Below are 16,283 nucleotides of genomic sequence, written 5' to 3' on the forward strand. Positions count from 1 at the left end.
GTCACATGGGAGCAGGAAAAGGAATGCAGACTTAAAAGCTGGTTCAGAGTTGAAGTGACAGCAGGACAGAAGAATAGGGAGGTTGTGCTTTGGGAATCAGCTGTCTAAAGCTAGATTTCTGCAATGAGCAGTTTTTCTGTTTCACTTCCTTCTTGTGTATTAAGCAAAGTGTGGGCTTGGTTTTTGTTTTAATTTTTTTACAACAGGTGGGTTATGGGGGAATGGACTGCTGAGGTGCTTAGTTCAGAGTTGAAGTGACAGCAGGACAGAAGAATAGGGAGGTTGTGCTTTGGGAATCAGCTGTCTAAAGCTAGATTTCTGCAATGAGCAGTTTTTCTGTTTCACTTCCTTCTTGTGTATTAAGCAAAGTGTGGGCTTGGTTTTTGTTTTAATTTTTTTACAACAGGTGGGTTATGGGGGAATGGACTGCTGAGGTGCTTAGATTCAGGCACTTCATGAAGGAAGTTCAACTCAATTTCTGGTTGGTTTTTTGTTTTCCTTTGGCTATGCAATCTGTATTTGGGACTCAAGTTTCAACTCAAAAATTGCTAGATGGAAATGTGCTTTAGAATGTTAAAAAACCAAAGTGGTGCACTGGAGAGGTGGTGGTTATACTGTACAGTGTTAACCCATCCAGATCATTCAGGTGTGCAGCTGTGAAAGAAGGAATCTTTTTCTTGTTGGCAGCTGTGGCAAGCCCTGTTGTGTGGCAGAAGGAGTGTGTGAAGGGCCCGGAGGTGTGGTGTCAGAACATCCGGACGGCCTCGCAGTGTGGGGCACTGAAGCACTGCCAGCAGAATGTCTGGAGCAAGCCTGCTGTAGTAAGTATCAGCTACTGAGACCTTGTCCCACCTGTGGTTGAGGTGGCTGGTTTCCATATGCTGATGATGCCTCAGTAAGTCATTAAGTCTCTGATGGGACTTAAGTGCTGCATCTGATTCTGCCTTGGTTGCTGTGCCTTAATTTGGGTGCTAGATAAAGGTTGCTTTTCACTGCTCTGCCTTGCACAACTTGTCTGCTGACTTCTCCTGTGACCTGTTGCACAATCACTGAGCAATGTATGGAATGGAGCTGGTGGATTTCACTAGTTCCTCTTTATTACTGACTCGTAATCCATAGGGTTATTACAGATATAGCTGGGTGCTTCTTTAGGTCTGTCTCCAAAGTTAATGTGCCACAAAAGATGGAAGCATATTAATTTAGTGTGTCTTTCCAAGCTGCATTTGTCCTAAATGTGAGGGCTGCTTTATTGGCTGTAGCTGTAGTTTGGGGTGGTGTTTCACAATTTTCTAGGGGGGAAAAAGGCATTTTACTTCCAGGTGCATTCACTACACCTTGGCTATGTCTGTGCTGAGATGTTCAGTTCAGGGCAAAGTAGCACACTTTATACTTCAAGGGACTGGGATAGGTGAAACGAGCAAGTGGTAGCGTGCCAGCTTCTTCATGCCATGTTGATTTACTGCAGAAACTGGAGCTGGACGTGCTTGAACTAGCCTCACTCTTGGTTTAAAAACACCTCTTCCCACCCAAGCCTCAGCCAGTATTTCTTCCTTAACTTCAGTTCCTAATGAAGTGCTTGCTCTTTGTATTGTTAATCATACACTAGTCGTACAGGTACCTAATTCTGTCTCAGAGCAACTCTCTGCTTCTCTCTCCAGAGCAGTATCCCATGTGACTTGTGTAAGGAGCTTGTGACGGTGGCTGGCAAGGTTTTGAAGGATAATGGCACTGAGGTAAGCAGAGCTTCCTTTCTCTTCACCCCAAAATGCTACTTAATTTCATGGACTTAACAAGATCTCATGGTGAGGGCTGGAAGAGTAGTCTGTGTCATTTTCCTAATATAAGCTGCAAGTGCTGACAGAGACTGGAGTACATGGGGAAAGATTTAAACAGCTTCTGTTGGTTTAGAAATTAGCTAGATTCTAGAGCCTCTCATGGATTAACACATCCCTGATTGACTGTAGATGCTTAATAAAATTCTTGTTCTGCCAATGGGCCATCAGTCTTAAAAGGTGGAGTACTGCAGTCTCTAGAAGTGGTTGATTACACAAGTTGGCTTTATTTTGTTTCATTGGTACTTGTTCCCTTTTTCTTGTGAACCTGTGAGTACTTGGTATGAACAGTTCACTGTCCCACTAGTCCATAATTTCACTTCCTCCTCTTAAGTGTAAATGTTCTGTTCTGGCAAGGTTGTGTTGCACAGGCCTTGCAAGCAGTATTGCATGTCTTCTTGTCAGGGTCACACTGAAGGTCCAGGACTGGGGGAAATAGGCCTAAAGTGTAAAACCTCATTCTAGTTTTGCTTGCCACTGACTGGACCTACCTGAGTAGGTCCAAGGAGCTTGTTCTGGCCTGTGTATGGTGCATTTTGGAAATGCAAAGAGCATTTGAGATACATAAATATATGTGTGTATATATATATGTGTGTGTGTGTATATACATAATATGGAAAGAGAGAAATAATCTATGCGCACCTCATCTTTCATAGGAAGAAATCCGCTCTTACTTGGAAAAGACATGCGAGTTCCTTCCTGACCCAGGCCTGGTCTCAGAGTGCAAAGAGATTGTGGATTCCTACCTGCCAGTTATCATGGATATGATCAAAGAAGAGCTAGTGAGTAGATAACAATTTTCAACCATTGGAGTGATAAGTCATGCTCCTGTTGATGCCTGAATTTCTCTTCCACCTGAGATTGTGCATATGATTCTTTAGTCCTGTGTGGGTCACTGGTGTTGTAATTTCTAGTGTAAGTTTGAGAACTGCTTCCTTGTGGTGAAATTTTCCCTGTCTTTCACATTTCAGCTGAATGACTTTCTACTCTGAAATTTGACCTCAGTTTGGAGCTTTATGTGTGTGCCTTTGTGTCCTCTAGGATAAACCTGAGGTGGTGTGCAGTGCCCTGGCACTGTGCCAGTCCCTCCAGAAGCACCTTGCAGCAGTGAAGCTTCAGAAACAGCTCCAGACCAACAAGATCCCAGAGATGGATTTCTCTGAACTGGCATCTCCATTCATGGCTAATGTACCTCTTCTCCTTTACCCTCAGGACAAACCCAAGCAGAAGCCTAAGGTAAGGGTGCAGGGCTGTCCCAGTGTGCAAGGGAAGTGCACAGGAACTTCAGTGCTCTTGTCTGGACAAACTTACTGATGATTCTTGCTTAAGGGATTGTTGTCCTGGGCAAAGATTAAGCTGATGTGCTCCACCCAGGTCACTATCTCTTGCTGAATTCTGTGTTAATGTGTACAGGTAATTACCTTTTTTCCTTAACCTATGGGTATAAAGCTAAGTAAGATAACTGCAGCCCCTGTGGACTGTATGTATAATCTTGGATTAACCTCTGCAGTCTGTAAAGACAAGTCTTGTGTGGGGCTGTTCCCATCCAGGACTGGTAATCAAGCAGGTCTTACTGGAAACAGTTTGTTCTTAGAGAAAGTTTAGCACCAGTGTTCAGAGGAAGATCTGCTCTTCCCACATTTTGAGTAACCTGCCAGCTGTGCCCCCCCGGGGAAGCATTTGTCTCTAAATGTAGAGGTGACAAACTGGGAGAAGAACAAATAGTTGAAGGGGAGTGGATAAGACAATGATCTTGGGAGCAGGGGCTGAGTGGTGAGGGCAAGCCAGGGTGTGGGCGTTAAGCAGTGAGTGGGTGGAGAACAAACTGCTGTGGGTGGAGCACGTAAGATCTATGCCACATTTAGACACCTTCCCCCTGTGGTCTGTAACTAAACCGAGATATGTCGAAGATTGGGTATCTTAACTGTTATCTTGGTTTTGGAGCCAAGTTAGGTACCTAATCTCCATCTAGTGGCTGGTGCATATCACAGCAGTAGCTTCTTTCTTCATATTATATGGTATTAAAGTACTCTACAGAGTATTTACTAAGGTTTGTATGTAGCTCAAAATAGCTTGTAAAGCTTGATAGTAATGGAAGCTTCTAAAACATGTTATGTGAAGTTGTATTAATTTCAGTTTCCTTTTACTTTGTCCAGGCAACTGGGGATGTGTGCCAGGACTGCATTAAGCTGGTCACTGATGTTCAGGAAGCTGTGAAGACAAACTCATCTTTTGTGAAGTCTTTGGTTGCTCATGCCAAGGAGGAGTGTGACCGTTTGGGGCCCGGAATGTCCGATATGGTGAGCTGTCTTTTTTGTTGAAAAAATCTGTTCTGTATGCAAACATAAAATAGTTTGTTCAGTGCCTTAATCCCCCCGTTGTATTCTCTATTTAATAGCACAAAGGAGAGTGTATTGCACGTAGCATATGTTACACAGTATAACAATACTGAAACTGGAAACTTTATGGTAAAGAAAGTTGGGTGGGGAAAGCTGGGACTGAGGAGGAGGAGAAATACTCCAGATTGCTGCTAGCCCTTCAAGGCCTTTTTCGTAAAAATGGTCTGGCAGGGTAATGTGGTTGTATCAATGAGGGGAGGGAGAGGGCTTTGCCCTGAGAGGAAGAGGAAAGGACACTCAGATAAGCAGTTATCCATGCGGTGATTGTGTAACCCGAAATGCCATCTTGTATTTGGAACAACCTCTGAAAGACACCAGAATAGTTATTAAGTAGAGGTAAATTAACACCTTGATGTATTAGAAAATTTTAGATGAAGTCTAAAGTAGTTTGATATTCACAAGGCTTTTTCTTTTCCCACTTCCTTCAGTGCAAGAGCTATATCTCTGAGTACTCTGACTTGGCTATCCAGATGATGATGCACATGGTAAGATCAGCAGACTATAATATTTGCTCTCAGTTCATTTTTCTGATTCATATACCTAACTTCTTTGGAAGCAGGAAACATGTACCCCAGTAAAATTCTAGTCACAGCCCTTGCTCTGTAAATCTTGATGTTAACTCTTTGAGCTTGGTGTTTAATTGGATAGTAATTTCAGTCTCTGAATGTTTTCTTTAGCACTTTCCTTTTGTTTCACAACTGCTTCAGCAGTGGACAAGGCACTCTTACCCTTTGAAATGTGCAAGATACATTACGTATATTCCTTTATACTCTTATTTCAGTCCTGTACTTAAACCTCCCCCATCCTCTCCAAACACTGTGTTAAGTATATTGGAGTTGGTCTTTGTCAGTATTGCAGACTTGGTTCAAGTGTTAATGTGCCTTTCTGAAGCAAGACTTAGCAGCTCCAGAAGAAGGATGTTATCTTTGAGACTCCTGCTCTCTGGGCTCTTGATAGGAGCCATGGAAAGTGGGTGGCACTGCAGCAGCTCTGCTCCTCAGCAGCCCCATATGATATATTAACCTCTGACCACCTCCACAGCACCTCTTTATCCAGAGGTCTCAAAGCCTTAAAAAAATGGAAGGGTAAGCCTTTCCATAGGGATGCAGTCCCCAGACACCACGAGTATCATAACAAATTATAGGTGAATTTCTGAGTAGAATATGTAAGCTGACTTGAACCTGAATTTGACTCTTTGTTTCTGGTTGCAAAAGGTTGGTTAGAAGTTCATCCAGTTTCTTAAGCATTTTGAGGGGAAGTCGGTCTTTGTTCCAACAGCACTGAATTTCTCATTTTAAGCATTGCAAGGCAGTGTGTTGTTAGTATCTGACATTGGAATATGACCACACCTTGCATCTGGCTGAGTGTTGTCCAGACTCTTTGGAGGTAGTCTTGCCCAGGATGCTTTAATAACTGCAAATGAATAATACTGGTTAGCACTGCAACTAGATGTGAGTTGCTGTAGCAATGCTAAGAATCTTTGGGGTGGGGACCGTGTCATATTCCCTTATCTTCATGGAGAGAGTATATGCAGTTCCAAGTGCTTGATGTGTTTTTTCTCTTATCTTTAATTTCTCCTTTCTTTCTCTGTCTCCAATCTCCCCTGTCAACAGAAGGATCAGGTAGGTGAGCAACTTGCTGTGATGATAGCCTGCTTGTAGTTCACCTTTTTCTCCTAAAGGGCTTGTAGTTCACTTCTTGCTCTATTAGCTGTGTACATGGTGTGATTGTACTCAGTGTTGACAGATACAAGGGATATTTATGTGATTAAAACAGAGAAAGACCATAGGCTTCCTCCAGTGGATCAGTCCTGCTTCCAGCTCCAGATACCAGTTTGTGCTGCTGAGATTTCAGCTTGATTATGCTTTGGCCAGTTGAGCAGAAAGCATGCTCCCTCTTGGAGGGAGGATAGATGTGGGAAAAGCATACCAGTGGCTCCTGTCAGCAGCTGGTTAAAGTATGGGGTCAAAAGTGCTTGAGTGAAGCTGTTCCCAGGCCTTTTCTTAGTAAACCTTTAAATCTAGGACAATGAAATAGATGTTTGAAGTACATGAACGGAAAAGATGTAGGAGGCCTTTAGGCTCCTGCTTTCTGGAGCAATTCGGGCTGTTAATTTAACCAGTCCTCTGAGACCTTGTGTCTGTCATCTCTCTGTGAGAGAACATGTGGTGTGTATGTGGGTGTTGCTCTAACATTAATACCTGAAATTGCTTCTTACAGTGCATGAACCAAAGGGCTTGACTTACAGGTGCTGTCTGGAGTGGTCTGAAGCAGCACTGTATCTTTGAGATGCTGCTTTTGCCTGTGCATGAAGTTGTGGCATGATATATTAACTGTAGCCTCAGAAGCTTCATATGGTGGTGACAGGATTGGGATATGATCTTCCAATTACCTCTAGGATCAAGGGTCACTTTTTCCTTAGCTTAAGTAGACTTTAGCTGGGAAAACTCAAGTTTTGTGTCACTCTGTACAGCCTTTCTCACTTCGGGTGTCATGTGGCCTCCTTAGAGCAGTTTGCCTCCTGTCTGGCATTTATTTTTGCATTTACTAATGTATGTTTCCAAAACCTTTGAGAAAGACTTAGAAAGCCTTCTTAAAGACTTTGTTTCTGTTTTCTCTTACTGTGAAGAGAATGCTGGGAATACAGTTACTGCAGTAAAGATGCTTAGGCTTAGGTTTTAACAGGCTTGATTTTGTTTGTTGTAGGCTGTGTTCAGTAATGCAAGAACCTGTTTTTGTTTGCAGAATCTGATGTTACTGACAGCTTTAAAGAAGGTAGTTTGTGGATGAGGAAAGAACACCTTTCTTCTAGGCATTTCTTTCAGCTTTTGGGTGAACTTGGAAGCCAGGATAATTGGCCTCTTCTCTGGTTCCTTAAAGCTGGGGAGCAGCTTTGTGGACTCAGGTCTTTTGTGATGCTGGTGGCCTGTTTTGGTGTTGGTAGCTCTTAAGTCAATTCCTTTGAAGGGCTTGCACAGTGTGGCTCATGGTAAATGGGGGTTTTTTAATGGGGTTTTTAACCTTTTGTTCTTTAAAATTCATCCAGTAGCTGTCCTGCCTATAACCATGTCAAATGCTTTGGCATTGAAGTAGCAGTAGTCATGAAATCTGTAGTTGTGTTGGAGCCTTCTAAAACTTTGTGCCTGCTCACAGGCTCTGTAGAAAGGGCAAAGTCTTCTAGATGTGTAAAAACTGGTTATACATCTCTTTCCAGCAACCAAAGGACATTTGTGCCATGGTTGGGTTCTGTTCTTCTGTGAAATCTGTTCCTCTACAGCCTCTGCTGCCAGCTCAAGTGGTTCATGAGGTGAAAATGGAAACTGTGGAGGTAAGATGGACTTTCTGTACTCATCAGCTTTGCTTGCCTTTCTGTTTTAGTGTAACGAACAAGTTGAAACAAAGATACGAGCTTTTATGCACAGAATAATCCAAGTCTCTCTGCATTTTAAATTCCTGCTTCCTCTTGTTTCTTGATGCTGATCAGTGAAGTGGGAGAGCTGAGTGATTTGTTGGAATAGCAGAGCCTATACTGAACTGAAGCTAACAAAGTAGTAGTTGAGGATTGAAATGGAAACTCTTGTTCCAGCAGTAGAGTAGAGCAGCCATTCTGAATGACACGGAAGATGTTAGAGGGCAAACTGCTGAATTTGGGTTTTGCTCTATGTTTGGACTTAATGCTTAGCCCTTCTGAAAAGGGGGCAGCACTCTGCATGTGGAGGTGAGTGATCAGAATGCCGAACCTCTTTGAGTTTGGAGAAGCCCCTCAGCTTCCCATGGCCTTTGGGTGAGGCATGGACTCAGGAGTTTTTGGAGTACAGTTGACTTCTGGTGAACAGGCTCCAAACAATTTCTCCTCAAGTCCCTCCATTTCTAGGTTTCCTTTGCAAACAGGAGGGTGCTCAATTCTAGGAAATTTTGTCCTCAATTGATACATTTTAAAAACCTCTGTATTTTCCATAACTTTCATCACTATGGGATTGCTTATTTTTCCATGTCTACTAAATGCAACTCCCCTCCTTATGGAGCCTGGGTATTGTAGTCTTAGTTAGTGATACAAAATGCCTGTTTCATTCAGAAAGGCTTTTTACTGAGAACTTTGAGGTTGGGTTTGGGCTCTGCGTGACCTTTAGAGAGCTAGGTAAAGGAGTGTGCTGTACCTGAATGCTGTTAGATTGATCTGTGAGGAATTGTCTGTGTCATATGTGGTCCAGTGCTGATTTGTCATTTGTATATTTCTTCTGTGCTCAGAAGGCCTCAGTTCAAGAGAAAAGCTTTTCCTTATGTGAAATATGCGAGACCATGGTGAAAGAAGTGACTGGCCTCTTGGAGAGCAACAAGACAGAGGTGTGTAAGTGGTGGGCATGGTACCTGTTCCTAGGCTTTGTCTAAAATGGCGATGTATTGGAGGGGGAAGGAGGGTTAATTTTTATTGCTTGCTTTCACAAGAGCAAGACTTCCACGCTGGGTAGGACAGTAAGAAAAGAATTAAGTCCAATTTCTGTCCCTCATTTGCCACTATCCTTCATTGTGTTTCAGGAGGAGATTGTGCATGAAATGGAGGTGATCTGCCACCTGTTCCCAGGAAGTGTCAAAGACCAGTGTAAGGACTTCATAGATGTCTATGGCCAGGCTTTGATTGACATGCTCTTGGAGGCAACAAATCCTGAAGCTGTGTGTGTTATGCTGAAATGCTGTGAAGCCAAGAAGCTTCCTCAGCAGCCAGGTGGGTAAGGAGTCGTCAGTGCTGTTCAGAATGAGCTGGTTCACCTATGCTGACATCGCTTTTGAGGACACTTTGCTGATGCTGCCTCCTTTCTTTTGTCTGGGGGAGCTGCCTAAGCACTGATGGTTTGGTTTTTTGTTTTCGTCCTCAGTTGCAGTGAAACCTGCAGATGGCTTCTGTGATATCTGCAAGATGGTGGTAGCTTACGCAGACAAAGAGCTAGAGAAGAATGCCACGACAGCTGAAATTGAAGCTTTACTGGAAAAAGTTTGTCACTTCCTGCCAGAGTCTGTCAGTGAGCAGGTAAGGTGTTTGTGCAGGAGTCAGGCTAAAAAGCCATGGCCTTGTTGGGCCATCCTTGGTTGGGAACCATCCTTGTTGATCTGTCGGGTTTACATAGGTCCTACAGTGACAATTATGCTTAGCTCATTTTCTGAGTGTTTCACCTGATATTCTGTCTACATGCTAATTTTAGGTCCATGTCTCAAGTGTCTCTGCTTCTGCTATAAATGTCCAGGTACTCCTAACAGAAGTCTGTGTTTGGCCAAATGCCTTGTGTCTGGCTGGAGACAAACTGTCCACAGGTGCAGCTGGGACTGGCTTGTGTCCTGCAACCTGATCCTTCCCAGGTTTTTCCCTTTATTAATGAGCACCAAAGCATAGCCCCTTCTCAAGTGCAGTAGAGGGGGGGAAAAAAAAAAGAGGGAACAGGCTTGATCTGAGGCAGCGGAGTGACCTTTCAGACCTTGCTGTGTCAGCCTGCCTTCCAGTCGAGGCAGAGAGAGATGAACAGAAGAATGAAACGCAGAATCCTGGAATAGTCTGGGTTGGAAGGGACCTTAAAGATCATCTAGTTCCCACCCCTCTGTCATAGGCAGGGACATCTTGCAGGGTATTTGGGTAAACTAGAGAGCAGCATTTCGTGCTGGTTTTTATAGCAGTAGTCAGGGAGGAGTGTGAGGTGCAGGAGGATTAGGTTTTCTCACTCTCCTTCCTTGGGGGTTGGCAGTCTTTTGACTAGATGGAGGTTTTTGAAGGCCTGAATTGACTGGCTGGATTGTTGTACTAATTTGCAGTCAGGAAAGGTTTGCCTGGAAGTCCTCTGAGAACAGTGGGTGGGAACAGCTAAAGGTTAGATTATTTTTTTCCCCCTGAACACTGATCCTGTTCAGAGGATTAATGAAGTAATTGGAAGTAGGCTGGTAGAATTCCAGGGAGGCACCTGTTAGACACCTGCTATCAAGATTTATGTGGAAATCTTGCTAGGTGGCTGCTGGGTGTCAGCAAATGGCAACTACTTGTACGTTTACTAGAGAGAGAATATACAGGCTTAAAGCAGGTGTGGAGCAGCTCTTTCTGCTGTGAGGCTGTTTAATAATCAGTGCTGTTAGCCTCTGCTGAGAGCAGCAGCATCTTCCTGTGCTCTGGAGGCAGCTCCTCCGCTAGAGGGAGAGAGGCTGTTCGCCATCGGAAGTGCTCCTGGTGCTGCCTGGTTTGCTGTGAATAGGGACTATTCAGGCTAAAAGTGCTTAGGAGTCATTACTGCTGTGCTGCTCAGGATGTTTGTCTCCAGCTGGTTCTGTGTGCTTTCCCCTTGAGACAGCAGTGATCTTCCTGATCGGGGACTAAGCTTTGCAATCAAAGCTTATCCTCATTGGTTCTTTTCCCAAAGTCTGTCCTGTTTGATTCTTTTCCTTTTGACCCCTTTCTCCTCACAGGCTGTCTGCAGACAGCTGCAGGCAGGTGTGAGCTAGAAAAATAATCATGTAGTTGTGTGATTAGTGTGATGCTGAGTCCTTTTCTGTCTGCAGAGCTCAAGCCTCTGCTTTATCCCTTTGGAGTGTGTTGGTTTGGTGTTTTGGGTAGTATACAGGCCTGCCTGCTGCAGGCCACATACTCCTCCTCTTTCAAAGGCTCTTACAGGAGAATCTCTCAACATGTGTTTTGTTACAGTGTGTTCAGTTTGTGGAACAGTATGAACCTGTGGTTGTGCAACTCTTGGCAGAGGTGATGGATCCCACTTTTGTTTGCACTGTGAGTATTGTGTTTGGTTTTACTGAGTGCAGACTCTGACACAGTCCTGCCTGCTCTCCTGTGAGCCTGTCAGTGCCCAGCATGCAGGAATTGGGCTGGAATAGGAATCAGCATGCTGAGTGCTTGGAGCAAGCATGGTTGTGTAAGGCCTGGGGCTTACTGAGTGGACAGCTGTCTGCCTGCCAGCCAAGTACAACTAAGGACAGAAGGAAAGGGCTACCAGTGGTTACCTGCTGTTGAGTTCAGTGACAGTGTGTTGTGTGCCCTGAATGGGGTGGGAGGTTAAGTGACCTTTCTTGAGAAAGGTCCTTCTCTAGAGGAAGGTTTGTTTTGCGAAACTTGATATGAAGGGGTTACAGTAACTTAATTCTTCCCTGTGTCAGGTTACAGCTTCATGGCTGCTCGTTCAGCTGCAGGTGTGAACTCAGAGCTCCTGCAGCTGCCTCAGTGTTGCTTCCACCCTCAGTCAGGTGGAAACTCCAAGATGTAAGACTGGAGTTAAGATCTCTTGGTGCAGTTAGAAAGATGCTGACTGTACTGCTGTTCTTTTCACAGAAACTTGGAGTCTGTGGATCAGCTAAACAGCCCCTCCTGGGGGCTGATGCCTGTGTCTGGGGTCCAGGTTACTGGTGTAAGAACATGGAGACTGCTGCTCAGTGCAATGTACGTGAAGCAGGAATTCTGCCTCAAGTTCCCTGTTGATCTTTGATAGCTCCCTATGAGCCCCTTTTAGCTTCTATCACGCTTGGAAGTGGATGAATTCCAGTTCAAAAAAGCAAAAGGGTACTAGCTTGATTAGAGGGTCTTTCATTGCCCTTGGCTTTCTCAAAGCCGACTTTCCTCTCTGATTTGTTCCTATTCCCCACCTGTCTGCTAGTATTTCAGGATCTGTAGTATGGTACAGTGTGAGCTTTATATTTAGTCAGTGTTCCTGCAGCCAACAGACCACATCATGATCTCCCATCAGGCCCTAAAAATTGGATTTCAAGTATTGCTTACTCTGCCAGACCTTAGTGATCAAGGGTCATCAACCTTCTTTCCTGAAGATTCTGGGTGGGGACAAGGATTTTACTTATTCTACTCCCCTTTGTAATCACTTATTTTAAGAAAAACAGATTTGCTTCCAGTATCTTGGCTCAGGATAAGGTGTTGAATTGTGTAGGTGCACACTTGCTTGCAAACAGGGTTTTTTCCCACTAACATCTCCTGTTTCTTTCCCTTTAGGCTGTGGATCACTGCAAACGTCATGTGTGGAACTAGAGGAGGAATTTCCAGTTCTGAAAGTTTGCCATGGCTCCTAAAACACGTGGGCCGAGGTTGGCAGAGAGCTGTATCTCACCTGTCCCTCCTCTCTGCCTCATTAACAATTTGACCTTCAAGTTCCTTTATTGTAACTCTTCTGTAGCAGTGCTGCTGTTGAAGGATCAGATCTTCATCGTTGACTTAACAAAGATATTTCTGATTGTACAGTTTAACTCGTTATGCTCCTAAAAATAGTCAGTGTGTTGTAGATTTATTTTTTTTAATTGGTAGGCTGAAGTGATTTTAGGTGCTGGGAAGAATTGACAGGGAAGGTGAGATGAGGCAAGGCTCTTATCTTTTAATTTAAAAAAAGAACAAGATAGCAACTAAACCTTCAAGTGTCTTTCTGTGGTCAGCATTGGGAAGACTTCACATGCTTTGCATTTTTAACATCTGGCTGGAATGTTAATTTTCTGTGGAAGGGATAATCTTGATGCTGGGAGTCCCCTTGGCTGGAATTTTCAAAGCTCTGCAGATGCAGAGGAGAGGGAGCTTTGTGTGCCCAGCTAACTTTCAAAATCACTGTACCTAAAAAGATGCATTTGAGTGCTCACACTTTTGCATTGGAGTGACCACACTTGTCCTGTTATCATAGCTAAAGAAAACCCTCCCTCAGCCTGTGATCCCTGGACTACTTGGTCTAAGCATGGGTGTTCTGCTGTCAAGCCCTGCCCAGTGGGATGTCAGTCTTTTGAAGCATGCTGACTACTTAAGGCATGACTTTTTTTTTTTTTTTTCCTATCCTAGTTGCTCAATTCTGCTTAGTCTTGCAGCTTCCCGTGTGCAGCCAGCTGGGTGCTGAGGAGGTGGAGTGAGCCAGATTGCTGGAAGATGGAGGAGGAACAAGTCAGCGGGAGCTGTATCTATGTCAAAGAGAGTTTAGGATCGAGGGCAGAATGTGTGGAAAAACGGGATTTATTTGTCAACTGCCCCTTTGTTCCTTGATGTTTTTTAATCTCATAGCATATTTCTGTGATCTTGGAACTTCAGAGGTGCCATGAGGCTCAGGGGCAGTTTTTCCTGCCACCCATTCTCAGTGACACCCTGCTGAGTAGCTTGAAGTATACGTTTTTTCCAGAGTTCCCATTTCTGTTGGGAAATGCAGCAAGCAGAGATGGTAGATGGTAGGAGCAACTGTAGTAGGTAGTTGGAGCTCTGCTGGCACACCTGACAGCCTGTGTCCTTCAGGCCTCTCTAGAATTTCACTGAAAAGGCCTGAAGTCCCCCCAAGAAAAACGCTTCAAGGCAGGCTGCTACCCTAGGAACGTCAGGCCCTTGATGTGAAAGGTCCTTGGGAGGGAAAATCCTGCTCCTATTGCTTGAGATGGACCTTGCATTCGGTGTGTAGTTCTGATCAAGTTAGTCCTGAAAACACTGATCAAATCAACCCCTGAAACAGAGGCACCAAGGAAGCTCCAAGGAGACCAGTGTGAAGGAGCAGCTGAGCAGATGCGGAGCTTTGAAAATTCAGTCCTGTTCTGAGACATGCTGGTAACTCGTCCTGTTTCTAGGGTGAGTAGGAGCTCCAGTAGCAACAATAACAGGCAAACAAAGAATTTTTCATGCAGTTTGTAGAAAAACCACTTGACTGCAGGTTTTTGGTTCCTCTGTGTACATACTGAAGGTGTGGGCAGTGCTGGCAGGTGGCAATAGTGGCTTGTCTCTCGTGTTTGCACTGAAGCATTCATGGCTTTTAAAAAAGAGAAAGGAAAATCATTTCCCCTAAAGATATGAAATACCTGCAGCTTTCTGTCTTGGCAGGCCTGTGCAGTGGTTCTGGTGGTGTATCCCAGCTGGGGTAGATCCAGGAGATAGACAATGGGCTCTCTTCCCTTGGCATCACCGCCCTGGGGGGACGGGTTGTGTTACACCGTGGCATGTAGGATGGTATTTGGTGTTTTAAACTGGATGGTGTTCTCGTAATGTGGATTTTTGAGGGGGAGGTGGGTCTGCATTGCCAACCTGACAGGTTGGGAAGGTTTTATCTCTCTGGGTTTTCTAGTAGTTGAAGGATTCATGCCGGTGACCTGTTAGGTGAGGTGAGCCAGGGGAAATCCTGTGCTGCACTGGAAGTCCCTTTAGTTTTCTCCCTTCCTGTGGGGTGTGGCACCTGACCTGCTTGAGTCATGCTGGGGGGACACATGCTTTCTAAAGAACATTGTCTTGATATTTTTTTTTATTATTTTTTTGGCACAAAAGCTTCCTTAATGAACAATAAAAACTTCTGTAAACTGGGGAGTTTGAGTGTTTCATTTCATGGTCATGTGCTGGTTGCCAAAGGTTCTCGTTCAGCTTCCACATGGCTGCAGAGCCAGGAGAAGGCACATCCCAAGGTTGTCACTGGGAATTTGGGACTGAATGGATTCGGGTTCTCATTAAGCTGCCATTGCCTTGTGAGGTGCATGTCCCATCAAGCCTTTCTTCTGCTGAGCCTGGTTGCAGGTGGAAGAGGCTTGCCTGGGATTGCTGCTACACTCTTCCCTGGACAAACACAATGCCTGGTGTGAGGCAACAGCCCATGTTGCAATTGCTGCCTTGCACAGGCTGGAAAGCCTTCTTGCTTGATATTGGCCTTCCTTGCTGACTTTTATCTACTGTAGCTTTCCTTTTGACCTTGTTCCTTTATTCTGAATAAAATGTCTGAAATGCAGGGAGTGTGATGCTCTCACATGGCTGTAGTGGTCCCAGTCCATGCCCACCCTGTACAGCCAAGTTAGCACTGAGGAGCAAGTTCTGGGCTGCTTTTGACCTCTCAGGAATACCTGCCTGGCTCTGGTCCCTCCCTCCCTTTGTAGGCTGGTGATTTTATAATCAAGGTGTAAAGGGAGGGGTGTGGTAATTGCCCTGCGTAGGTGTGGATTCTTACTGCTTCTCCCAGCCCATCCAAGATTCCTCAGTCTGGGAGCAGCACAGGAGAGGAACCAGCCACTGAGGACTATCTTAGGAACGGCATGGAGAGCAAATGGAGTGGCTGGGTGCTGATCCTTTCTGTGTGCCTGGGCTCCTACCAAGGTAAGGCCAGGCCTGGGGCTAGAACTTGGAGAGCCCAGAAAACCCTCTGAATACTAAAGCTATTCCCAGCTGCAGCGTTCAAGCTTCATAATATGCTTCCTTTTCATTCCGCTGTGGTGTTGGAATTGGGCAGAGGAGAGCTGGGGAAGGTGGCACCACTGGCTGCTTTACCACCTGGATATGAGTATTGCATCTTTTGCCCTTAAAAACAATCTCAAGGCAAAAAAGGGGTTTGTTGCCTCCCTTCTCTGGGATCCAGGCACAGCTGGTGTTTTGCTGGGGCAGGAAAGGAGGGAGGTAAGTTGATGGGATATCTCAGCAGTGATGGGCAGAGGGGCTGTTTTTTACTGCCCTTGGTGTTGGGTCCTGGCCTTCTGTGTGAGCTGGGGATGCCACTTGGTTGTCAAGACAAAGTGACTATGGTGCCACCTGAAGTTGCCCCTTTGCTCTGAGAGGCCTCATATGAGGTGTGGGAGTCAAAAGCTGTCTCTGCTGTGGCTTGCTGAGCTCTGGGAAGTGTGATGGGGTGATATGCTGCAACTCTACTCACCTTGGGAGACCTCATCACCAGGAGTTGGACAGCTGTGAGTGAATCCTGCAGACAAGCTTGTTGCTGTCCCTTAGTCATCCCCTTGCCCATGCCCAGAAACAAGTTGGAAAAAGCCTGTTTCTTAACACCCAGTACTCAATTGAGGGGGAATCACTTATTCCAGGGAAAACTTCCCTGAGGAAGCTGTGGAGCCCTGCTGTTGTAGGCAAAGCTCCTACCTTTTAAAGGGAAGAATTCCCAGGCTCAGCCCACTGGGCTCCTCCAGTGTGACCTGCCCAGGCTTTGTGGTGGAGTTGTGACCATGCACATGTGACCTGGGGGGGGGGGGGGGAATGCTCCAGGCAGCAACAGGCAGAGCAGGAAAGTTCACCTGTGCTCGGCACGTCCATGTCCTTGGGGTGACACCTGTCCTGGAAGGTGACAGTGGCTTT

General features: G+C 45.2%; 2 protein-coding genes across 2 annotated transcripts in view; both read left to right on the forward strand.

The window, feature by feature from the left end:
• Positions 1-646: 646 nt before the first annotated feature.
• PSAP (prosaposin) lies at positions 647-12,617 on the forward strand (the record flags this gene model as incomplete). Its single annotated transcript, XM_009080613.1, has 14 exons — positions 647-821; positions 1,659-1,733; positions 2,489-2,614; positions 2,874-3,068; positions 3,989-4,132; positions 4,660-4,716; positions 5,845-5,853; positions 7,446-7,559; positions 8,480-8,575; positions 8,768-8,954; positions 9,106-9,257; positions 10,908-10,988; positions 11,544-11,651; positions 12,213-12,617. Coding segments are annotated over 14 exons (1,555 nt in total), but the record flags the coding sequence as incomplete, so codon positions are not given.
• Positions 12,618-15,241: 2,624 nt separating this feature from the next.
• The window catches only part of LOC103807864 (proactivator polypeptide-like), a 7,229-nt gene continuing 6,187 nt past the window's right edge, over positions 15,242-16,283 (forward strand). Inside the window, 1 exon segment of the mRNA XM_009080614.1 lies at positions 15,242-15,302. Within this exon segment, the coding sequence (XP_009078862.1) occupies positions 15,242-15,302 (61 nt within the window).

The sequence above is a fragment of the Acanthisitta chloris genome, unplaced genomic scaffold (assembly GCF_000695815.1).
Source record: "Acanthisitta chloris isolate BGI_N310 unplaced genomic scaffold, ASM69581v1 scaffold7778, whole genome shotgun sequence".
Taxonomy (NCBI): Eukaryota; Metazoa; Chordata; class Aves; order Passeriformes; family Acanthisittidae; genus Acanthisitta; species Acanthisitta chloris.